The sequence below is a fragment of the Salvelinus fontinalis genome, chromosome 39, assembly GCF_029448725.1.
Source record: "Salvelinus fontinalis isolate EN_2023a chromosome 39, ASM2944872v1, whole genome shotgun sequence".
Taxonomy (NCBI): domain Eukaryota; kingdom Metazoa; phylum Chordata; class Actinopteri; order Salmoniformes; family Salmonidae; genus Salvelinus; species Salvelinus fontinalis.
In genome coordinates, this window is record NC_074703.1 from 1,091,976 (window position 1) to 1,118,833 (window position 26,858).

At 46.5% G+C, this 26,858-nt stretch overlaps 1 protein-coding gene across 7 annotated transcripts in view; it reads right to left on the bottom strand.

Moving 5' to 3' along the window:
• eps8a (epidermal growth factor receptor pathway substrate 8a) overlaps window positions 1-26,858 on the bottom strand; it is a 108,371-nt gene that overhangs the window by 73,793 nt on the left and 7,720 nt on the right. For 6 of the 7 annotated variants that reach the window (XM_055905139.1, XM_055905141.1, XM_055905137.1 and 3 more), the window contains 3 exons: window positions 19,035-19,102; window positions 4,973-5,065; window positions 4,469-4,537 (listed from right to left, as the gene is read on the bottom strand). In XM_055905139.1, coding sequence (XP_055761114.1) covers window positions 4,469-4,537; window positions 4,973-5,065; window positions 19,035-19,102 — 230 coding nt within the window. Of the gene's footprint in view, window positions 1-4,468; window positions 4,538-4,972; window positions 5,066-19,034; window positions 19,103-25,755; window positions 26,183-26,858 lie in introns of those variants that run through there. The other variant, XM_055905144.1, reaches the window with a different exon arrangement.

Here is a 26,858-nt window from a genome sequence, read left to right on the forward strand (position 1 = left end):
AGCTTAAAAACTGTTCTGAGGCCAGCCCTAACCAACAGGTCAGTTAACCAGCTTAAAAACTGTTCTGAGGCCAGCCCTAACAAACAGGTCAGTTAACCAGCTTAAAAACTGTTCTGAGGCCAGCCCTAACCAACAGGTCAGTTAACCAGCTTAAAAACTGTACTGAGGCCAGCCTCTGGTGTCACTGAACGTGTGGTTTAAACTTGGTGTAAAAAGTTCTCGGAGGAAAGTTAAACAGAGGTTGTAACCTGAAACAGAGCAGCCTCTTATAGAAGGCCATGACTAGAGGACCTTACAGCCCTTTGGTTCTCACCTAATACTCATCTAATCAAATGGGGAAAATACTACATCCCTGTACACCATGCACTGATCAAACCACTGATCAAACCACTGATCAATCCACTGATCAATCCACTGATCAATCAACTGATCAGTGGTCAGGAACCGGTGTTTTTCTGAATCAAACCAAATAAATTGACATTTTGGAGATATAACAACGGAATTATTCGAACAAAAGGACCATTTGTGATGTTTATGGGACATATTGGAGTGACAACAGAAGAAGCTCTTCAAAGGTAAGGTATGAATTATATCATTATTTCTGAGTGTTTTGTGTCGCGCCTGGCGGGTTGAAATATGATTTTCTGTGTTTGTTTGATAGGGTGATGTCCTCAGATAATCACATGGTTTGCTTTCGCTGTAAAGCCTTTTTGAAATCTGACACGGTGGCTAGATTAACAAGAAGTTAAGCTTTAATTTGGTGTATTGCACTTGTGAATGTATGAAAGTTAAATATTTCTAATATTTTGGGGGGAATTTCGCGCTCTGCAATTTCACCGGATGTTGTCGAAACGTTCCGCTAGAGGAACCCCCAGCCGTAATTAATACATCTGGCGTTTCCCTGAGCATGGCAGAGCCGTAACAGGTTAATACATCTGGCGCTTCCCTGAGCATGGCAGAGCCGTAACAGGTTAATACATCTGGCGTTTCCCTGAGCATGGCAGAGCCGTAACAGGTTAATACATCTGGCGTTTCCCTGAGCATGGCAGAGCTGTTGTGAAGGAAGTTGTGTTTATACAGGACCCCCCCACCGAGCGTCAACATTACAACACGTGGGCACGGACATGGGGTACGGAGCGCCATTTGGCCTCCGGAGGCTCCACAATCGCGGCACCTTCCATACACCGCCTCCGACCACATTTCCGGGTCAAGCATAAATTGGCTTTTAGAGAGCCACTAGTCAGATGACTCAGTAATTCCATGATATGATATCCCTGTCCACTAGGTCCCATAATACCCCTGTCCACTAGGTCCCATGATATCCCTGTCCACTAGGTCCCATGATACCCCTTTCCACTAGGTGCCATGATACCCCTGTCCACTAGGTCCCATGATACCCCTGTCCACTAGGTCCCATGATACCCCTGTCCACTAGGTCCCATGATACCCCTGTCCACTAGGTCCCATGATACCCCTGTCCACTAGGTCCCATGATACCCCTGTCCACCAGGTCCCATGATACCCCTGTCCAGATATCCCTGTCCACTAGGTCCCATGATACCCCTGTCCACTAGGTCCCATGATACCCCTGTCCACTTGTTCCCATGATACCCCTGTCCACTAGGTCCCATGATACCCCTGTCCACTAGGTCCCATGATACCCCTGTCCACTAGGTCCCATGATATCCCTGTCCACTAGGTCCCATGATACCCCTGTCCAGATATCCCTGTCCACTAGGTCCCATGATACCCCTGTCCAGATATCCCTGTCCACTAGGTCCCATGATATCCCTGTCCACTAGGTCCCATGATACCCCTGTCCACTAGGTCCCATGATACCCCTGTCCACTAGGTCCCATGATATCCCTGTCCACTAGGTCCCATGATACCCCTGTCCAGATATCCCTGTCCACTAGGTCCCATGATGCCCCTGTCCAGATATCCCTGTCCACTAGGTCCCATGATATCCCTGTCCACTAGGTCCCATGATACCCCTGTCCACTAGGTCCCATGATACCCCTGTCCACTAGGTCCCATGATACCCCTGTCCACTAGGTCCCATGATACCCCTGTCCACCAGGTCCCATGATACCCCTGTCCAGATATCCCTGTCCACTAGGTCCCATGATACCCCTGTCCACTAGGTCCCATGATACCCCTGTCCACTTGTTCCCATGATACCCCTGTCCACTAGGTCCCATGATACCCCTGTCCACTAGGTCCCATGATACCCCTGTCCACTAGGTCCCATGATACCCCTGTCCACTTGTTCCCATGATACCCCTGTCCACTAGGTCCCATGATACCCCTGTCCACTAGGTCCCATGATACCCCTGTCCACTAGGTCCCATGATATCCCTGTCCACTAGGTCCCATGATACCCCTGTCCACTAGGTCCCATGATACCCCTGTCCACCAGGTCCCATGATACCCCTGTCCAGATATCCCTGTCCACTAGTTCCCATGATACCCCTGTCCACTAGGTCCATGATACCCCTGTCCACTAGGTCCAATGATACCCCTGTCCACTAGGTCCCATGATACCCTTGTCCACTAGGTCCCATGATACCCCTGTCCACTAGGTCCCATGATACCCCTGTCCACCAGGTCCCATGATACCCCTGTCCAGATATCCCTGTCCACTAGGTCTTATGATACCCCTGTCCACTAGGTCCCATGATACCCCTGTCCACTTGTTCCCATGATACCCCTGTCCACTAGGTCCCATGATACCCCTGTCCACTAAGTCCCATGATACCCCTGTCCACTAGGTCCCATGATATCCCTGTCCACTAGGTCCCATGATACCCCTGTCCAGATATCCCTGTCCACTAAGTCCCATGATACCCCTGTCCAGATATCCCTGTCCACTAGGTCCCATGATATCCCTGTCCACTAGGTCCCATGATACCCCTGTCCACTAGGTCCCATGATATCCCTGTCCACTAGGTCCCATGATACCCCTGTCCAGATATCCCTGTCCACTAGGTCCCATGATGCCCCTGTCCAGATATCCCTGTCCACTAGGTCCCATGATATCCCTGTCCACTAGGTCCCATGATACCCCTGTCCACTAGGTCCCATGATACCCCTGTCCACTAGGTCCCATGATACCCCTGTCCACTAGGTCCCATGATACCCCTGTCCACCAGGTCCCATGATACCCCTGTCCAGATATCCCTGTCCACTAGGTCCCATGATACCCCTGTCCACTAGGTCCCATGATACCCCTGTCCACTAGGTCCCATGATACCCCTGTCCACTTGTTCCCATGATACCCCTAGGTCCCATGATACCCCTGTCCACTAGGTCCCATGATACCCCTGTCCACTAGGTCCCATGATATCCCTGTCCACTAGGTCCCATGATACCCCTGTCCACTAGGTCCCATGATACCCCTGTCCACCAGGTCCCATGATACCCCTGTCCAGATATCCCTGTCCACTAGTTCCCATGATACCCCTGTCCACTAGGTCCCATGATATCCCTGTCCAGATATCCCTGTCCACTAGGTCCCATGATGCCCCTGTCCACTAGGTCCCATGATACCCCTGTCCACTAGGTCCTATGATACCCCTGTCCACTAGGTCCCATGATACCCCTGTCCAGATACCCCTGTCCACTAGGTCCCATGATACCCCTGTCCACTAGGTCCCATGATACCCCTGTCCACTAGGTCCCATGATACCCCTGTCCACTAGGTCCCATGATACCCCTGTCCACTAGGTCCCATGATACCCCTGTCCACTAGGTCCCATGATACCCCTGTCCACCAGGTCCCATGATACCCCTGTCCACTAGGTCCCATGATACCCCTGTCCACTAGGTCCCATGATATCCCTGTCCACTAGGTCCCATGATACCCCTGTCCACTAGGTCCCATGATACCCCTGTCCACTAGGTCCCATGATACCCCTGTCCACTAGGTCCCATGATACCCCTGTCCACCAGGTCCCATGATACCCCTGTCCACTAGGTCCCATGATACCCCTGTCCACCAGGTCCCATGATACCCCTGTCCACTAGGTCCCATGATACCCCTGTCCACTAGGTCCCATGATATCCCTGTCCACTAGGTCCCATGATACCCCTGTCCACTAGGTCCCATGATACCCTTGTCCACTAGGTCCCATGATACCCCTGTCCACCAGGTCCCATGATACCCCTGTCCACCAGGTCCCATGATACCCCTGTCCAGATATCCCTGTCCACTAGTTCCCATGATACCCCTGTCCACTAGGTCCCATGATACCCCTGTCCACTAGGTCCCATGATACCCCTGTCCACTAGTTCCCATGATACCCCTGTCCACTAGGTCCCATGATACCCCTGTCCACTAGGTCCCATGATACCCCTGTCCACTAGGTCCCATGATACCCCTGTCCAGATACCCCTGTCCACTAGGTCCCATGATACCCGTCCAGTGTATCAGAGCTGGTTCCTTCAGACGGCACTCCTGCTCGCCCACCTTGGTCTCTGGGTCGATGAGGCTGACTGTCTTCTCCTCCACCTGCAGCAGCATGTCCTGGGTCCATACCTAATATCAAACCAATAGGAACACATTGGATCTGTACAGCAGGTACTTTATCTAACCAATAGGAATGCATTGGATCTGTACAGCAGGTACTGTATCTAACCAATAGGAACACATTGGATCTGTACAGCAGGTACTTTATCTAACCAATAGGAACACATTGGATCTGTATAGCAGGTACTTTATCTAACCAATAGGAACACATTGTATCAGCAGGTACTTTATCTAACCAATAGGAAAACATTGTATCTGTACAGCAGGAACTTTTGGGAATCAGAATCGTGGGGTTAGGGTTAGGGTTCAGGTTAGGGTTGGGGTTAGGGTTGGGGTTGGGGTTCAGGTTCGGGTTCAGGTTCAGGTTAGGGTTGGGGTTCAGGTTAGGGTTGGGGTTCGGGTTCGGGTTCAGGTTAGGGTTAGGGTTCGTGTCCTGTGCCTCACCTTTCCCTTGGCATCCAGCAGGCGGAGCTTCCTGATTCCATCCTCAGTGTTGATCATGGCTTCCTTCCTGTCCAGAACAAACGTGGTCAGGTGCTGAGAGGAGAGAGGAGAGGGTTTGGGACACGGAGAGGATAGGAGAGAGGAGATGATTTGGGACACGGAGAGGATAGGAGAGAGGGGAGATGGTTTGGGACAGAGAGGGGATAGGAGAGATGAGAGAGGGTTTGGGACACAGATGGATAGGAGAGATGGGAGAGGGTTTGGGACACAGTTAGTAACAATCTCTACCCTACCACTAACACACTGTATATGTACGGTAGTAGACTGACCTCAACATGGTGTTAGTCATGCTGTATGTACAGTAGTAGACTGACCTCAACATGGTGTTAGTCATGCTGTAGTAGTAGACTGACCTCAACATGGTGTTAGTCATGCTGTATGTACAGTAGTAGACTGACCTCAACATGGTGTTAGTCATGCTGTAGTAGTAGACTGACCTCAACATGGTGTTAGTCATGCTGTATGTACAGTAGTAGACTGACCTCAACATGGTGTTAGTCATGCTGTATGTACAGTAGTAGACTGACCTCAACATGGTGTTAGTCATGCTGTAGTAGTAGACTGACCTCAACATGGTGTTAGTCATGCTGTATGTACGGTAGTAGACTGACCTCAACATGGTGTTAGTCATGCTGTATGTACAGTAGTAGACTGACCTCAACATGGTGTTAGTCATGCTGTATGTACAGTAGTAGACTGACCTCAACATGGTGTTAGTCATGCTGTATGTACAGTAGTAGACTGACCTCAACATGGTGTTAGTCATGCTGTATGTACGGTAGTAGACTGACCTCAACATGGTGTTAGTCATGCTGTATGTACAGTAGTAGACTGACCTCAACATGGTGTTAGTCATGCTGTATGTACAGTAGTAGACTGACCTCAACATGGTGTTAGTCATGCTGTAGTAGTAGACTGACCTCAACATGGTGTTAGTCATGCTGTATGTACAGTAGTAGACTGACCTCAACATGGTGTTAGTCATGCTGTAGTAGTAGACTGACCTCAACATGGTGTTAGTCATGCTGTATGTACAGTAGTAGACTGACCTCAACATGGTGTTAGTCATGCTGTAGTAGTAGACTGACCTCAACATGGTGTTAGTCATGCTGTATGTACAGTAGTAGACTGACCTCAACATGGTGTTAGTCATGCTGTATGTACAGTAGTAGACTGACCTCAACATGGTGTTAGTCATGCTGTATGTACGGTAGTAGACTGACCTCAACATGGTGTTAGCCATGCTGTATGTACAGTAGTAGACTGACCTCAACATGGTGTTAGTCATGCTGTATGTACAGTAGTAGACTGACCTCAACATGGTGTTAGTCAGGCTGTATGTACAGTAGTAGACTGACCTCAACATGGTGTTAGTCATGCTGTATGTACAGTAGTAGACTGACCTCAACATGGTGTTAGTCATGCTGTATGTACAGTAGTAGACTGACCTCAACATGGTGTTAGTCATGCTGTATGTACGGTAGTAGACTGACCTCAACATGGTGTTAGTCATGCTGTATGTACAGTAGTAGACTGACCTCAACATGGTGTTAGTCATGCTGTAGTAGTAGACTGACCTCAACATGGTGTTAGTCATGCTGTATGTACAGTAGTAGACTGACCTCAACATGGTGTTAGTCATGCTGTATGTACAGTAGTAGACTGACCTCAACATGGTGTTAGTCAGGCTGTATGTACAGTAGTAGACTGACCTCAACATGGTGTTAGTCATGCTGTATGTACGGTAGTAGACTGACCTCAACATGGTGTTAGTCATGCTGTATGTACAGTAGTAGACTGACCTCAACATGGTGTTAGTCATGCTGTATGTACGGTAGTAGACTGACCTCAACATGGTGTTAGTCATGCTGTATGTACAGTAGTAGACTGACCTCAACATGGTGTTAGTCATGCTGTATGTACAGTAGTAGACTGACCTCAACATGGTGTTAGTCATGCTGTAGTAGTAGACTGACCTCAACATGGTGTTAGTCATGCTGTATGTACAGTAGTAGACTGACCTCAACATGGTGTTAGTCATGCTGTAGTAGTAGACTGACCTCAACATGGTGTTAGTCATGCTGTATGTACAGTAGTAGACTGACCTCAACATGGTGTTAGTCATGCTGTAGTAGTAGACTGACCTCAACATGGTGTTAGTCATGCTGTATGTACAGTAGTAGACTGACCTCAACATGGTGTTAGTCATGCTGTATGTACAGTAGTAGACTGACCTCAACATGGTGTTAGTCATGCTGTATGTACGGTAGTAGACTGACCTCAACATGGTGTTAGCCATGCTGTATGTACAGTAGTAGACTGACCTCAACATGGTGTTAGTCATGCTGTATGTACAGTAGTAGACTGACCTCAACATGGTGTTAGTCAGGCTGTATGTACAGTAGTAGACTGACCTCAACATGGTGTTAGTCATGCTGTATGTACAGTAGTAGACTGACCTCAACATGGTGTTAGTCATGCTGTATGTACAGTAGTAGACTGACCTCAACATGGTGTTAGTCATGCTGTATGTACGGTAGTAGACTGACCTCAACATGGTGTTAGTCATGCTGTATGTACAGTAGTAGACTGACCTCAACATGGTGTTAGTCATGCTGTAGTAGTAGACTGACCTCAACATGGTGTTAGTCATGCTGTATGTACAGTAGTAGACTGACCTCAACATGGTGTTAGTCATGCTGTATGTACAGTAGTAGACTGACCTCAACATGGTGTTAGTCAGGCTGTATGTACAGTAGTAGACTGACCTCAACATGGTGTTAGTCATGCTGTATGTACGGTAGTAGACTGACCTCAACATGGTGTTAGTCATGCTGTATGTACGGTAGTAGACTGACCTCAACATGGTGTTAGTCATGCTGTATGTACAGTAGTAGACTGACCTCAACATGGTGTTAGTCATGCTGTATGTACGGTAGTAGACTGACCTCAACATGGTGTTAGTCATGCTGTATGTACGGTAGTAGACTGACCTCAACATGGTGTTAGTCATGCTGTATGTACGGTAGTAGACTGACCTCAACATGGTGTTAGTCATGCTGTATGTACAGTAGTAGACTGACCTCAACATGGTGTTAGTCATGATGTAGTAGTAGACTGACCTCAACATGGTGTTAGTCATGCTGTATGTACAGTAGTAGACTGACCTCAACATGGTGTTAGTCATGCTGTAGTAGTAGACTGACCTCAACATGGTGTTAGTCATGCTGTATGTACAGTAGTAGACTGACCTCAACATGGTGTTAGTCATGCTGTATATACAGTAGTAGACTGACCTCAACATGGTGTTAGTCATGCTGTAGTAGTAGACTGACCTCAACATGGTGTTAGTCATGCTGTATGTACGGTAGTAGACTGACCTCAACATGGTGTTAGTCATGCTGTATGTACGGTAGTAGACTGACCTCAACATGGTGTTAGTCATGCTGTATGTACAGTAGTAGACTGACCTCAACATGGTGTTAGTCATGCTGTAGTAGTAGACTGACCTCAACATGGTGTTAGTCATGCTGTATGTACTGTAGTAGACTGACCTCAACATGGTGTTAGTCATGCTGTAGTAGTAGACTGACCTCAACATGGTGTTAGTCATGCTGTATGTACGGTAGTAGACTGACCTCAACATGGTGTTAGTCATGCTGTATGTACAGTAGTAGACTGACCTCAACATGGTGTTAGTCATGCTGTATGTACGGTAGTAGACTGACCTCAACATGGTGTTAGTCATGCTGTATGTACGGTAGTAGACTGACCTCAACATGGTGTTAGTCATGCTGTATGTACAGTAGTAGACTGACCTCAACATGGTGTTAGTCATGCTGTATGTACAGTAGTAGACTGACCTCAACATGGGGTTAGTCATGCTGTATGTACAGTAGTAGACTGACCTCAACATGGTGTTAGTCATGCTGTATGTACAGTAGTAGACTGACCTCAACATGGTGTTAGTCATGCTGTATGTACAGTAGTAGACTGACCTCAACATGGTGTTAGTCATGCTGTAGTAGTAGACTGACCTCAACATGGTGTTAGTCATGCTGTATGTACGGTAGTAGACTGACCTCAACATGGTGTTAGTCATGCTGTATGTACGGTAGTAGACTGACCTCAACATGGTGTTAGTCATGCTGTATGTACAGTAGTAGACTGACCTCAACATGGTGTTAGTCATGCTGTATGTACAGTAGTAGACTGACCTCAACATGGTGTTAGTCATGCTGTATGTACAGTAGTAGACTGACCTCAACATGGTGTTAGTCATGCTGTATGTACGGTAGTAGACTGACCTCAACATGGTGTTAGTCCTGCTGTATGTACAGTAGTAGACTGACCTCAACATGGTGTTAGTCATGCTGTATGTACGGTAGTAGACTGACCTCAACATGGTGTTAGTCATGCTGTATGTACAGTAGTAGACTGACCTCAACATGGTGTTAGTCATGCTGTATGTACGGTAGTAGACTGACCTCAACATGGTGTTAGTCATGCTGTATGTACAGTAGTAGACTGACCTCAACATGGTGTTAGTCATGCTGTATGTACAGTAGTAGACTGACCTCAACATGGTGTTAGTCATGCTGTAGTAGTAGACTGACCTCAACATGGTGTTAGTCATGCTGTATGTACAGTAGTAGACTGACCTCAACATGGGGTTAGTCATGCTGTATGTACAGTAGTAGACTGACCTCAACATGGTGTTAGTCATGCTGTATGTACAGTAGTAGACTGACCTCAACATGGTGTTAGTCATGCTGTAGTAGTAGACTGACCTCAACATGGTGTTAGTCATGCTGTATGTACGGTAGTAGACTGACCTCAACATGGTGTTAGTCATGCTGTATGTACAGTAGTAGACTGACCTCAACATGGTGTTAGTCATGCTGTAGTAGTAGACTGACCTCAACATGGTGTTAGTCATGCTGTATGTACGGTAGTAGACTGACCTCAACATGGTGTTAGTCATGCTGTATGTACAGTAGTAGACTGACCTCAACATGGTGTTAGTCATGCTGTATGTACGGTAGTAGACTGACCTCAACATGGTGTTAGTCATGCTGTATGTACAGTAGTAGACTGACCTCAACATGGTGTTAGTCATGCTGTATGTACAGTAGTAGACTGACCTCAACATGGTGTTAGTCATGCTGTAGTAGTAGACTGACCTCAACATGGTGTTAGTCATGCTGTAGTAGTAGACTGACCTCAACATGGTGTTAGTCATGCTGTAGTAGTAGACTGACCTCAACATGGTGTTAGTCATGCTGTATGTACAGTAGTAGACTGACCTCAACATGGTGTTAGTCATGCTGTAGTAGTAGACTGACCTCAACATGGTGTTAGTCATGCTGTATGTAGTAGACTGACCTCAACATGGTGTTAGTCATGCTGTAGTAGTAGACTGACCTCAACATGGTGTTAGTCATGCTGTAGTAGTAGACTGACCTCAACATGGTGTTAGTCATGCTGTAGTAGTAGACTGACCTCAACATGGTGTTAGTCATGCTGTAGCAGTAGACTGACCTCAACATGGTGTTAGTCATGCTGTATGTACAGTAGTAGACTGACCTCAACATGGTGTTAGTCATGCTGTAGTAGTAGACTGACCTCAACATGGGGTTAGTCATGCTGTATGTACAGTAGTAGACTGACCTCAACATGGTGTTAGTCATGCTGTATGTACAGTAGTAGACTGACCTCAACATGGTGTTAGTCATGCTGTATGTACAGTAGTAGACTGACCTCAACATGGTGTTAGTCATGCTGTATGTACAGTAGTAGACTGACCTCAACATGGTGTTAGTCATGCTGTATGTACAGTAGTAGACTGACCTCAACATGGTGTTAGTCATGCTGTATGTACAGTAGTAGACTGACCTCAACATGGTGTTAGTCATGCTGTAGTAGTAGACTGACCTCAACATGGTGTTAGTCATGCTGTAGTAGTAGACTGACCTCAACATGGTGTTAGTCATGCTGTAGTAGTAGACTGACCTCAACATGGTGTTAGTCATGCTGTATGTACAGTAGTAGACTGACCTCAACATGGTGTTAGTCATGCTGTAGTAGTAGACTGACCTCAACATGGTGTTAGTCATGCTGTATGTACGGTAGTAGACTGACCTCAACATGGTGTTAGTCATGCTGTATGTACGGTAGTAGACTGACCTCAACATGGTGTTAGTCATGCTGTATGTACAGTAGTAGACTGACCTCAACATGGTGTTAGTCATGCTGTAGTAGTAGACTGACCTCAACATGGTGTTAGTCATGCTGTATGTACAGTAGTAGACTGACCTCAACATGGTGTTAGTCATGCTGTAGTAGTAGACTGACCTCAACATGGTGTTAGTCATGCTGTATGTACAGTAGTAGACTGACCTCAACATGGTGTTAGTCATGCTGTATGTACAGTAGTAGACTGACCTCAACATGGTGTTAGTCATGCTGTATGTACAGTAGTAGACTGACCTCAACATGGTGTTAGTCATGCTGTATGTACAGTAGTAGACTGACCTCAACATGGTGTTAGTCATGCTGTATGTACAGTAGTAGACTGACCTCAACATGGTGTTAGTCATGCTGTATGTACGGTAGTAGACTGACCTCAACATGGTGTTAGTCATGCTGTAGTAGTAGACTGACCTCAACATGGTGTTAGTCATGCTGTATGTACGGTAGTAGACTGACCTCAACATGGTGTTAGTCATGCTGTAGTAGTAGACTGACCTCAACATGGTGTTAGTCATGCTGTATGTACGGTAGTAGACTGACCTCAACATGGTGTTAGTCATGCTGTATGTACGGTAGTAGACTGACCTCAACATGGTGTTAGTCATGCTGTATGTACAGTAGTAGACTGACCTCAACATGGTGTTAGTCATGCTGTATGTACAGTAGTAGACTGACCTCAACATGGTGTTAGTCATGCTGTATGTACAGTAGTAGACTGACCTCAACATGGTGTTAGTCATGCTGTATGTACAGTAGTAGACTGACCTCAACATGGTGTTAGTCATGCTGTATGTACAGTAGTAGACTGACCTCAACATGGTGTTAGTCATGCTGTATGTACAGTAGTAGACTGACCTCAACATGGTGTTAGTCATGCTGTAGTAGTAGACTGACCTCAACATGGTGTTAGTCATGCTGTAGTAGTAGACTGACCTCAACATGGTGTTAGTCATGCTGTATGTACAGTAGTAGACTGACCTCAACATGGTGTTAGTCATGCTGTAGTAGTAGACTGACCTCAACATGGTGTTAGTCATGCTGTATGTACAGTAGTAGACTGACCTCAACATGGTGTTAGTCATGCTGTATGTACAGTAGTAGACTGACCTCAACATGGTGTTAGTCATGCTGTATGTACAGTAGTAGACTGACCTCAACATGGTGTTAGTCATGCTGTAGTAGTAGACTGACCTCAACATGGTGTTAGTCATGCTGTAGTAGTAGACTGACCTCAACATGGTGTTAGTCATGCTGTATGTACGGTAGTAGACTGACCTCAACATGGTGTTAGTCATGCTGTATGTACAGTAGTAGACTGACCTCAACATGGTGTTAGTCATGCTGTATGTACGGTAGTAGACTGACCTCAACATGGTGTTAGTCATGCTGTATGTACAGTAGTAGACTGACCTCAACATGGTGTTAGTCATGCTGTATGTACAGTAGTAGACTGACCTCAACATGGTGTTAGTCATGCTGTATGTACAGTAGTAGACTGACCTCAACATGGTGTTAGTCATGCTGTATGTACAGTAGTAGACTGACCTCAACATGGTGTTAGTCATGCTGTATGTACGGTAGTAGACTGACCTCAACATGGTGTTAGTCATGCTGTATGTACAGTAGTAGACTGACCTCAACATGGTGTTAGTCATGCTGTATGTGCAGTAGTAGACTGACCTCAACATGGTGTTAGTCATGATGTAGTAGTAGACTGACCTCAACATGGTGTTAGTCATGCTGTATGTACAGTAGTAGACTGACCTCAACATGGTGTTAGTCATGCTGTATGTACGGTAGTAGACTGACCTCAACATGGTGTTAGTCATGCTGTAGTAGTAGACTGACCTCAACATGGTGTTAGTCATGCTGTATGTACAGTAGTAGACTGACCTCAACATGGTGTTAGTCATGCTGTAGTAGTAGACTGACCTCAACATGGTGTTAGTCATGCTGTATGTAGTAGACTGACCTCAACATGGTGTTAGTCATGCTGTAGTAGTAGACTGACCTCAACATGGTGTTAGTCATGCTGTAGTAGTAGACTGACCTCAACATGGTGTTAGTCATGCTGTAGTAGTAGACTGACCTCAACATGGTGTTAGTCATGCTGTAGCAGTAGACTGACCTCAACATGGTGTTAGTCATGCTGTATGTACAGTAGTAGACTGACCTCAACATGGTGTTAGTCATGCTGCAGTAGTAGACTGACCTCAACATGGTGTTAGTCATGCTGTATGTACAGTAGTAGACTGACCTCAACATGGTGTTAGTCATGCTGTATGTACAGTAGTAGACTGACCTCAACATGGTGTTAGTCATGCTGTATGTACAGTAGTAGACTGACCTCAACATGGTGTTAGTCATGCTGTATGTACAGTAGTAGACTGACCTCAACATGGTGTTAGTCATGCTGTATGTACGGTAGTAGACTGACCTCAACATGGTGTTAGTCATGCTGTATGTACAGTAGTAGACTGACCTCAACATGGTGTTAGTCATGCTGTAGTAGTAGACTGACCTCAACATGGTGTTAGTCATGCTGTAGTAGTAGACTGACCTCAACATGGTGTTAGTCATGCTGTAGTAGTAGACTGACCTCAACATGGTGTTAGTCATGCTGTATGTACAGTAGTAGACTGACCTCAACATGGTGTTAGTCATGCTGTAGTAGTAGACTGACCTCAACATGGTGTTAGTCATGCTGTATGTACGGTAGTAGACTGACCTCAACATGGTGTTAGTCATGCTGTATGTACGGTAGTAGACTGACCTCAACATGGTGTTAGTCATGCTGTATGTACAGTAGTAGACTGACCTCAACATGGTGTTAGTCATGCTGTAGTAGTAGACTGACCTCAACATGGTGTTAGTCATGCTGTATGTACAGTAGTAGACTGACCTCAACATGGTGTTAGTCATGCTGTAGTAGTAGACTGACCTCAACATGGTGTTAGTCATGCTGTATGTACAGTAGTAGACTGACCTCAACATGGTGTTAGTCATGCTGTATGTACAGTAGTAGACTGACCTCAACATGGTGTTAGTCATGCTGTATGTACAGTAGTAGACTGACCTCAACATGGTGTTAGTCATGCTGTATGTACAGTAGTAGACTGACCTCAACATGGTGTTAGTCATGCTGTATGTACAGTAGTAGACTGACCTCAACATGGTGTTAGTCATGCTGTATGTACAGTAGTAGACTGACCTCAACATGGTGTTAGTCATGCTGTAGTAGTAGACTGACCTCAACATGGTGTTAGTCATGCTGTAGTAGTAGACTGACCTCAACATGGTGTTAGTCATGCTGTATGTACAGTAGTAGACTGACCTCAACATGGTGTTAGTCATGCTGTAGTAGTAGACTGACCTCAACATGGTGTTAGTCATGCTGTATGTACAGTAGTAGACTGACCTCAACATGGTGTTAGTCATGCTGTATGTACAGTAGTAGACTGACCTCAACATGGTGTTAGTCATGCTGTATGTACAGTAGTAGACTGACCTCAACATGGTGTTAGTCATGCTGTAGTAGTAGACTGACCTCAACATGGTGTTAGTCATGCTGTAGTAGTGGACTGACCTCAACATGGTGTTAGTCATGCTGTATGTACGGTAGTAGACTGACCTCAACATGGTGTTAGTCATGCTGTATGTACAGTAGTAGACTGACCTCAACATGGTGTTAGTCATGCTGTATGTACGGTAGTAGACTGACCTCAACATGGTGTTAGTCATGCTGTATGTACAGTAGTAGACTGACCTCAACATGGTGTTAGTCATGCTGTATGTACAGTAGTAGACTGACCTCAACATGGTGTTAGTCATGCTGTATGTACATTAGTAGACTGACCTCAACATGGTGTTAGTCATGCTGTATGTACAGTAGTAGACTGACCTCAACATGGTGTTAGTCATGCTGTATGTACGGTAGTAGACTGACCTCAACATGGTGTTAGTCATGCTGTATGTACAGTAGTAGACTGACCTCAACATGGTGTTAGTCATGCTGTATGTACAGTAGTAGACTGACCTCAACATGGTGTTAGTCATGATGTAGTAGTAGACTGACCTCAACATGGTGTTAGTCATGCTGTATGTACAGTAGTAGACTGACCTCAACATGGTGTTAGTCATGCTGTATGTACGGTAGTAGACTGACCTCAACATGGTGTTAGTCATGCTGTATGTACAGTAGTAGACTGACCTCAACATGGTGTTAGTCATGCTGTATGTACAGTAGTAGACTGACCTCAACATGGTGTTAATCATGCTGTATGTACGGTAGTAGACTGACCTCAACATGGTGTTAGTCATGCTGTAGTAGTAGACTGACCTCAACATGGTGTTAGTCATGCTGTATGTACAGTAGTAGACTGACCTCAACATGGTGTTAGTCATGCTGCAGTAGTAGACTGACCTCAACATGGTGTTAGTCATGCTGTATGTACAGTAGTAGACTGACCTCTACATGGTGTTAGTCATGCTGTATGTACAGTAGTAGACTGACCTCAACATGGTGTTAGTCATGCTGTATGTACAGTAGTAGACTGACCTCAACATGGTGTTAGTCATGCTGTATGTACGGTAGTAGACTGACCTCAACATGGTGTTAGTCATGCTGTATGTACGGTAGTAGACTGACCTCAACATGGTGTTAGTCATGCTGTATGTACAGTAGTAGACTGACCTCAACATGGTGTTAGTCATGCTGTATGTACAGTAGTAGACTGACCTCAACATGGTGTTAGTCATGCTGTATGTACAGTAGTAGACTGACCTCAACATGGTGTTAGTCATGCTGTATGTACAGTAGTAGACTGACCTCAACATGGTGTTAGTCATGCTGTAGTAGTAGACTGACCTCAACATGGTGTTAGTCATGCTGTATGTACGGTAGTAGACTGACCTCAACATGGTGTTAGTCATTGTGTATGTACAGTAGTAGACTGACCTCAACATGGTGTTAGTCATGCTGTAGTAGTAGACTGACCTCAACATGGTGTTATTCATGCTGTATGTACGGTAGTAGACTGACCTCAACATGGTGTTAGTCATGCTGTAGTAGTAGACTGACCTCAACATGGTGTTAGTCATGCTGTATGTACAGTAGTAGACTGACCTCAACATGTACAGTAGTAGACTGACCTCAACATGGTGTTAGTCATGCTGTATGTACAGTAGTAGACTGACCTCAACATGGTGTTAGTCATGCTGTATGTACGGTAGTAGACTGACCTCAACATGGTGTTAGTCATGCTGTAGTAGTAGACTGACCTCAACATGGTGTTAGTCATGCTGTATGTACAGTAGTAGACTGACCTCAACATGGTGTTAGTCATGCTGTAGCAGTAGACTGACCTCAACATGGTGTTAGTCATGCTGTATGTACAGTAGTAGACTGACCTCAACATGGTATTAGTCATGCTGTAGTAGTAGACTGACCTCAACATGGTGTTAGTCATGCTGTAGTAGTAGACTGACCTCAACATGGTGTTAGTCATGCTGTATGTACAGTAGTAGACTGACCTCAACATGGTATTAGTCATGCTGTAGTAGTAGACTGACCTCAACATGGTGTTAGTCATGCTGTAGTAGTAGACTGACCTCAACATGGTGTTAGTCATGCTGTAGTAGTAGACTGACCTCAACATGGTGTTAGTCATGCTGTATGTACAGTAGTAGACTGACCTCAACATGGTGTTAGTCATGCTGTAGCAGTAGACTGACCTCAACATGGTGTTAGTCATGCTGTATGTACAGTAGTAGACTGACCTCAACATGGTGTTAGTCATGCTGTATGTACGGTAGTAGACTGACCTCAACATGGTGTTAGTCATGCTGTAGTAGTAGACTGACCTCAACATGGTGTTAGTCATGCTGTATGTACGGTAGTAGACTGACCTCAACATGGTGTTAGTCATGCTGTAGTAGTAGACTGACCTCAACATGGTGTTAGTCATGCTGTATGTACAGTAGTAGACTGACCTCAACATGGTGTTAGTCATGCTGTAGTAGTAGACTGACCTCAACATGGTGTTAGTCATGCTGTATGTACAGTAGTAGACTGACCTCAACATGGTGTTAGTCATGCTGTATGTACGGTAGTAGACTGACCTCAACATGGTGTTAGTCATGCTGTATGTACGGTAGTAGACTGACCTCAACATGGTGTTAGTCATGCTGTATGTACGGTAGTAGACTGACCTCAACATGGTGTTAGTCATGATGTAGTAGTAGACTGACCTCAACATGGTGTTAGTCATGCTGTATGTACAGTAGTAGACTGACCTCAACATGGTGTTAGTCATGCTGTATGTACAGTAGTAGACTGACCTCAACATGGTGTTAGTCATGCTGTATGTACGGTAGTAGACTGACCTCAACATGGTGTTAGTCATGCTGTATGTACAGTAGTAGACTGACCTCAACATGGTGTTAGTCATGCTGTATGTACAGTAGTAGACTGACCTCAACATGGTGTTAGTCATGCTGTATGTACGGTAGTAGACTGACCTCAACATGGTGTTAGTCATGCTGTATGTAGTAGACTGACCTCAACATGGTGTTAGTCATGCTGTATGTACGGTAGTAGACTGACCTCAACATGGTGTTAGTCATGCTGTATGTACAGTAGTAGACTGACCTCAACATGGTGTTAGTCATGCTGTATGTACAGTAGTAGACTGACCTCAACATGGTGTTAGTCATGCTGTATGTACGGTAGTAGACTGACCTCAACATGGTGTTAGTCATGCTGTATGTACAGTAGTAGACTGACCTCAACATGGTGTTAGTCATGCTGTATGTACAGTAGTAGACTGACCTCAACATGGTGTTAGTCATGCTGTATGTACAGTAGTAGACTGACCTCAACATGGTGTTAGTCATGCTGTATGTACAGTAGTAGACTGACCTCAACATGGTGTTAGTCATGCTGTAGTAGTAGACTGACCTCAACATGGTGTTAGTCATGCTGTATGTACGGTAGTAGACTGACCTCAACATGGTGTTAGTCATGCTGTATGTACAGTAGTAGACTGACCTCAACATGGTGTTAGTCATGCTGTATGTACAGTAGTAGACTGACCTCAACATGGTGTTAGTCATGCTGTATGTACGGTAGTAGACTGACCTCAACATGGTGTTAGTCATGCTGTATGTACTGTAGTAGACTGACCTCAACATGGTGTTAGTCATGCTGTAGTAGTAGACTGACCTCAACATGGTGTTAGTCATGCTGTATGTACAGTAGTAGACTGACCTCAACATGGTGTTAGTCATGCTGTATGTACAGTAGTAGACTGACCTCAACATGGTGTTAGTCATGCTGTAGTAGTAGACTGACCTCAACATGGTGTTAGTCATGCTGTATGTACAGTAGTAGACTGACCTCAACATGGTGTTAGTCATGCTGTATGTACAGTAGTAGACTGACCTCAACATGGTGTTAGTCATGCTGTATGTACAGTAGTAGACTGACCTCAACATGGTGTTAGTCATGCTGTAGTAGTAGACTGACCTCAACATGGTGTTAGTCATGCTGTATGTACAGTAGTAGACTGACCTCAACATGGTTTTAGTCATGCTGTATGTACAGTAGTAGACTGACCTCAACATGGTGTTAGTCATGCTGTATGTACAGTCGTAGACTGACCTCAACTTGGTGTTAGTCATGCTGTATGTACATTAGTAGACTGACCTCAACATGGTGTTAGTCATGCTGTATGTACAGTTGTAGACTGACCTCAACATGGTACTGGGAGGTGTTCGTCATGCTGTTAAAGCTGTTTTTGGTGTAGTTCTTCCGTTGTTCTGGAGGACGACAGGACACAGTCAGAAGCAAAACAAACAGTATAGCGTCTCGACAGAACTACAGTCATGTCATAGCATGTCTGCTCACATGGTACCATTACCTCAGGTATAACTACAGTCATATCATAGCATTACCTCAGGGATAACTACAGTCATATCATAGCATTACCTCCGTGATAACTACAGTCATATCATAGCATTACCTCAGGGATAACTACAGTCATATCATAGCATTACCTCAGGGATAACTACAGTCATATCATAGCATTACCTCAGGGATAACTACAGTCATATCATAGCATTACCTCAGGGATAACTACAGTCATATCATAGCATTACCTCAGGGATAACTACAGTCATATCATAGCATTACCTCAGGGATAACTACAGTCATATCATAGCATTACCTCAGGTATAACTACAGTCATATCATAGCATTACCTCAGGGATAACTACAGTCATATCATAGCATTAGCTCAGGGATAACTACAGTCATATCATAGCATTACCTCAGGTATAACTACAGTCATATCATAGCATTACCTCAGGGATAACTACAGTCATATCATAGCATTACCTCAGGGATAACTACAGTCATATCATAGCATTACCTCAGGGATAACTACAGTCATATCATAGCATTACCTCAGGGATAACTACAGTCATATCATAGCATTACCTCAGGGATAACTACAGTCATATCATAGCATTACCTCAGGGATAACTACAGTCATATCATAGCATTACCTCAGGGATAACTACAGTCATATCATAGCATTACCTCAGGGATAACTACAGTCATATCATAGCATTACCTCAGGGATAACTACAGTCATATCATAGCATTACCTCAGGGATAACTACAGTCATATCATAGCATTACCTCAGGGATAACTACAGTCATATCATAGCATTACCTCAGGGATAACTACAGTCATATCATAGCATTACCTCAGGGATAACTACAGTCATATCATAGCATTACCTCAGGGATAACTACAGTCATATCATAGCATTACCTCAGGGATAACTACAGTCATATCATAGCATTACCTCAGGGATAACTACAGTCATATCATAGCATTACCTCAGGGATAACTACAGTCATATCATAGCATTACCTCAGGGATAACTACAGTCATATCATAGCATTACCTCAGGGATAACTACAGTCATATCATAGCATTACCTCAGGGATAACTACAGTCATATCATAGCATTACCTCAGGGATAACTACAGTCATATCATAGCATTACCTCAGGGATAACTACAGTCATATCATAGCATTACCTCAGGGATAACTACAGTCATATCATAGCATTACCTCAGGGATAACTACAGTCATATCATAGCATATCTGTTCACATGGTACCATTACTAGATCATTAAGAATGGTACATGTTAGGAATCATCCTCAGGGATAACTACAGTATCATTAAGTATGGTACATGTTAGGAATCATCCTCAGGGATAACTACTGTATCATTAAGTATGGTACATGTTAGGAATCATCCTCAGGGATAACTACTGTATCATTAAGTATGGTACATGTTAGGAATCATCCTCAGGGATAACTACAGTATCATTAAGTATGGTACATGTTAGGAATCATCCTCAGAGATAACTACTGTATCATTAGGTATGGTACATGTTAGGAATCATCCTCAGGGATAACTACTGTATCATTAAGTATGGTACATGTTAGGAATCATCCTCAGAGATAACTACAGTATCATTAAGTATGGTACATGTTAGGAATCATCCTCAGGGATAACTACTGTACCATTAAGTATGGTACATGTTAGGAATCATCCTCAGGGATAACTACTGTATCATTAAGTATGGTACATGTTAGGAATCATCCTCAGGGATAACTACTGTATCATTAGGTATGGTACATGTTAGGAATCATCCTCAGGGATAACTACAGTATCAATAAGTATGGTACATGTTAGGAATCATCCTCAGGGATAACTACAGTATCATTAAGTATGGTACATGTTAGGAATCATCCTCAGGGATAACTACTGTATCATTAAGTATGGTACATGTTAGGAATCATCCTCAGGGATAACTACTGTATCATTAAGTATGGTACATGTTAGGAATCATCCTCAGGGATAACTACTGTATCATTAGGTATGGTACATGTTAGGAATCATCCTCAGGGATAACTACAGTATCAATAAGTATGGTACATGTTAGGAATCATCCTCAGGGATAACTACAGTATCATTAAGTATGGTACATGTTAGGAATCATCCTCAGGGATAACTACAGTATCATTAAGTATGGTACATGTTAGGAATCATCCTCAGGGATAACTACTGTATCATTAAGTATGGTACATGTTAGGAATCATCCGGTACATGTTAGGAACCATCCTCAGGGATAACTACTGTATCATTAAGTATGGTACATGTTAGGAATCATCCTCAGGGATAACTACTGTATCATTAAGTATGGTACATGTTAGGAATCATCCTCAGGGATAACTACTGTATCATTAAGTATGGTACATGTTAGGAGTCATCCTCAGGGATAACTACAGTATCATTAAGTATGGTACATGTTAGGAATCATCCTCAGGGATAACTACTGTATCATTAAGTATGGTACATGTTAGGAATCATCCTCAGGGATAACTACTGTATCATTAAGTATGGTACATGTTAGGAATCATCCTCAGGGATAACTACAGTATCATTAAGTATGGTACATGTTAGGAGTCATCCTCAGGGATAACTACTGTATCATTAAGTATGGTACATGTTAGGAATCATCCTCAGGGATAACTACTGTATCATTAAGTATGGTACATGTTAGGAATCATCCTCAATGGTAACTACTGTATCATTAAGTATGGTACATGTTAGGAATCATCCTCAGGGATAACTACTGTATCATTAAGTATGGTACATGTTAGGAATCATCCTCAGGGATAACTACTGTATCATTAAGTATGGTACATGTTAGGAATCATCCTCAGGGATAACTACTGTATCATTAAGTATGGTACATGTTAGGAATCATCCTCAATGGTAACTACTGCATCATTAAGTATGGTACATGTTAGGAATCATCCTCAGGGATAACTACTGTATCATTAAGTATGGTACATGTTAGGAATCATCCTCAGGGATAACTACTGTATCATTAAGTATGGTACATGTTAGGAATCATCCTCAGGGATAACTACTGTATCATTAAGTATGGTACATGTTAGGAATCATCCTCAGGGATAACTACAGTATCATTAAGTATGGTACATGTTAGGAATCATCCTCAGGGATAACTACTGTATCATTAAGTATGGTACATGTTAGGAATCATCCTCAGGGATAACTACTGTATCATTAGGTATGGTACATGTTAGGAATCATCCTCAGCTGTAGCTAACGTTGTTGTCAGACATGTCAGTCTTAAATAGTGAGCTGCTGAACACAACAATTCCAGATGATGCCCTGCTACACACTGTTCTGAAAGGAGATGGGTCTGGGAGTAGGGTGGTGGGGTTGAGGGTGGTGGGGCTGAGGGTGGTGGAGCTGAGGGTGGTGGGGCTGAGGGTGGTGGGGCTGAGGGTAGTGGGGTTGAGGGTGGTGGGGCTGAGGGTGGTGGGGCTGAGGGTGGTGGGCTGAGGGTGGTGGGCTGAGGGTGGTGGGGCTGAGGGTGGTGGGGCTGAGGGTGGTGGGGCTGAGGGTGGTGGGGCTGAGGGTGGTGGGCTGAGGGTGGTGGGGTTGAGGGTGGTGGGAATGAGGGTGGTGGGGTTGAGGGTGGTGGGGCTGAGGGTGGTGGGGCTGAGGGTGGTGGGGCTGAGGGTGGTGGGCTGAGGGTGGTGGGGCTGAGGGTGGTGGGGCTGAGGGTGGTGGGGTTGAGGGTGGTGGGGCTGAGGGTGGTGGGGTTGAGGGTGGTGGGGCTGAGGGTGGTGGGGCTGAGGGTGGTGGGGCTGAGGGTGGTGGGCTGAGGGTGGTGGGGCTGAGGGTGGTGGGGTTGAGGGTGGTGGGGCTGAGGGTGGTGGGGTTGAGGGTGGTGGGGCTGAGGGTGGTGGGGCTGAGGGTGGTGGGCTGAGGGTGGTGGGGCTGAGGGTGGTGGGGCTGAGGGTGGTGGGGCTGAGGGTGGAGGGGCTGAGGGTGGTGGGGCTGAGGGTGGTGGGGTTGAGGGTGGTGGGGCTGAGGGTGGTGGGCTGAGGGTGGTGGGCTGAGGGTGGTGGGGCTGAGGGTGGAGGGACTGAGGGTGGTGGGGCTGGGGTGGTGGGCTGAGGGTGGTGGGGCTGAGGGTGGTGGGCTGAGGGTGGTGGGGCTAAGGGTGGTGGGGCTGAGGGTGGAGGGGCTGAGGGTGGTGGGGCTGAGGGTGGTGGGGCTGAGGGTGGTGGGGCTGAGGGTGGTGGGGTTGAGGGTGGTGGGGCTGAGGGTGGTGGGGCTGAGGGTGGTGGGCTGAGGGTGGTGGGGCTGAGGGTGGTGGGGCTGAGGGTGGTGGGGTTGAGGGTGGAGGGCCTGAGGGTGGTGGGCTGAGGGTGGTGGGCTGAGGGTGGTTGGGCTGAGGGTGTGGCCTGGTATCAGGGTGGTGGGGCTGAGGGTGGTGGGGCTGAGGGTGGTGGGCTGAGGGTGGTGGGGCTGAGGGTGGTGGGCTGAGGGTGGTGGGGCTGAGGGTGGTGGGGCTGAGGGTGGTGGGGTTGAGGGTGGAGGGGCTGAGGGTGGTGGGGCTGAGGGTGGTGGGCTGAGGGTGGTGGGGCTGACAGTGGGGCCTGGTATCAGGGTGGTGGGGCTGAGGGTGGGGCCTGGTATCAGGGTGGTGGGGCTGAGGGTGGAGCCTGGTATCAGGGTGGTGGGGCTGAGGGTGTGGCCTGGTATCAGGGTGGTGGGGCTGAGGGTGGAGCCTGGTATCAGGGTGTTGGGGCTGAGGGTGGTGGCTGGTATCAGGGTGGTGGGGCTGAGGGTGGTGGCTGGTATCAGGGTGGTGGGGCTGAGGGTGGGGGCTGGTATCAGGGTGGTGGGGCTGAGGGTGGGGCCTTGTATCAGGGTGGTGGGGCTGAGGGTGGGGCCTGGTATCAGGGTGGTGGGGCTGAGGGTGGGGCCTGGTATCAGGGTGGTGGGGCTGAGGGTGTGGCCTGGTATCAGGGTGGTGGGGCTGAGGGTGGTGGCTGGTATCAGGGTGGTGGGGCTGAGGGTGGTGGCTGGTATCAGGGTGGTGGGGCTGAGGGTGGGGGCTGAGGGCTAGTATCAGGGTGGTGGGGCTGAGGGTGGGGCTGTGGGCTGGTATCAGGGTGGTGGGGCTGAGGGTGGTGGCTGGTATCAGGGTGGTGGGGCTGAGGGTGGGGCCTGGTATCAGGGTGGTGGGGCTGAGGGTGGGGCTGTAGGCTTGAATTAGGGTGGTGGGGCTGAGGGTGGGGCTGTGGGCTGGTATCAGCGTTGTGGGGCTGAGGGTGGGGGCTGAGGGTGGGGCCTGGTATCAGGGTGGTGGGGCTGAGGGTGGGGGCTGGTATCAGGGTGGTGGGGCTGAGGGGCCAGGGTGACTTCCTCTCAGAACAGAAGGAGGATCCTAGAGGGGCCAGGGTGACTTCCTCTCAGAACAGAAGGAGGATCCTAGAGGGGCCAGGGTGACTTCCTCTCAGAACAGAAGGAGGATCCTACAGGGGCCAGGGTGATTTCCTCTCAGAACAGAAGGAGGATCCTAGAGGGGCCAGGGTGACTTCCTCTCAGAACAGAAGGAGGATCCTAGAGGGGCCAGGGGGACTTCCTCTCAGAACAGAAGGAGGATCCTAGAGGGGTCAGGGTGACTTCCTCTCAGAACAGAAGGAGGATCCTAGAGGGGCCAGGGTGACTTCCTCTCAGAACAGAAGGAGGATCCTAGAGGGGCCAGGGTGACTTCCTCTCAGAACAGAAGGAGGATCCTACAGGGGCCAGGGTGACTTCCTCTCAGAACAGAAGGAGGATCCTAGAGGGGTCAGGGTGACTTCCTCTCAGAACAGAAGGAGGATCCTAGAGGGGCCAGGGTGACTTCCTCTCAGAACAGAAGGAGGATCCTAGAGGGGCCAGGGTGACTTCCTCTCAGAACAGAAGGAGGATCCTACAGGGGCCAGGGTGACTTCCTCTCAGAACAGAAGGAGGATCCTAGAGGGGTCAGGGTGACTTCCTCTCAGAACAGAAGGATGATCCTAGAGGGGTCAGGGTGACTTCCTCTCAGAACAGAAGAAGGATCCTACAGGGGCCAGGGTGACTTCCTCTCAGAACAGAAGAAGGATCCTACAGGGGCCAGGGTGACTTCCTCTATACATTATCATGTCTATATGTTATCATGTCTATATGTTATCATGTCTATACATTATCATGTCTGTATTTCACTCAAAAGCCCCAACCTTGAGTTCAATTTCACCAGTTGTTCTGCTAACATAGAATCTGTCATTTGGTTTTGCAGAAGGTTGTGAAGCCTTGGCAACACACACACACACACACACCAACACACACACACACACACACACATGGACGCTCACCGGGATACACACACACACCAAACACACACACACACACACACACCAAACACACACCAAACACACACACACACCAAACACACCAAACACACACCAAACACACACACACACCAAACACACACACACACACACACACACACCAAACAGGGCGCTGTTTGAGTCTACCTTTCTTTTTATGTTTGGCTGACGTGTGGAGGAAGTATATTCCATCCGTTCCTGTGAGTGAGGAGATGGAGAGATGGAGAGATGAGAGGAGGGATGGATAATGAGTGAGATGATAGAGAGATGGAGAGATGAGAGGAGGGATAGATAATGAGTGAGGTGATGGAGAGATGGAGAGATAGAGAGGAGGGATAGATAATGAGTGAGGTGATGGAGAGATGAGAGGAGGGATAGAAAATGAGTGAGGTGATAGAGAGATGGAGAGATAGAGAGGAGGGATAGATAATGAGTGAGGTGATAGAGAGATGGAGAGATAGAGAGGAGGGATAGATAATGAGTGAGGTGATAGAGAGATGGAGAGATAGAGAGGAGGGATAGATAATGAGTGAGGTGATGGAGAGATGGAGAGATGAGAGGAGGGATGGATAATGAGTGAGGTGGTGGAGAGATGAGACGAGGGCTAGATAATGAGTGAGGTGATGGAGAGATGGAGAGATGAGAGGAGGGATAGATAATGAGTGAGGTGATGGAGAGATGGAGAGATGAGAGGAGGGATAAATAATGAGCGAGGTAATGGAAAGATGGAGAGATGGAGACGAGGGATGGATAATGAGTGAGGTGATGGAGAGATGAGAGGAGGGATAGATAATGACTGAGGTGATGGAGAGATGAGAGGAGGGATAGATAATGACTGAGGTGATGGAGAGATGAGAGGAGGGATAGATAATGACTGAGGTGATGGAGAGATGAGGAGGGATAGATAATGAGTGAGGTGATGGAGAGATGGGAGGAGGGATAGATAATGAGCGAGGTAATGGAAAGATGGAGAGATGAGAGGAGGGATAGATAATGAGTGAGGTGATGAGAGATGAGAGATGAGGAGGGATAGATAATGACTGAGGTGATGGAGAGATGAGAGGAGGGATAGATAATGAGTGAGGTGATGGAGAGATGAGAGGAGGGATAGATAATGAGTGAGGTGGTGGAGAGATGAGAGGAGGGATAGATAATGAGTGAGGTGATGGAGTGATGAGAGGAGGGATAGATAATGAGTGAGGTAATGGAGAGATGGAGAGATGATGAGAGGAGGGATAGATAATGAGTGA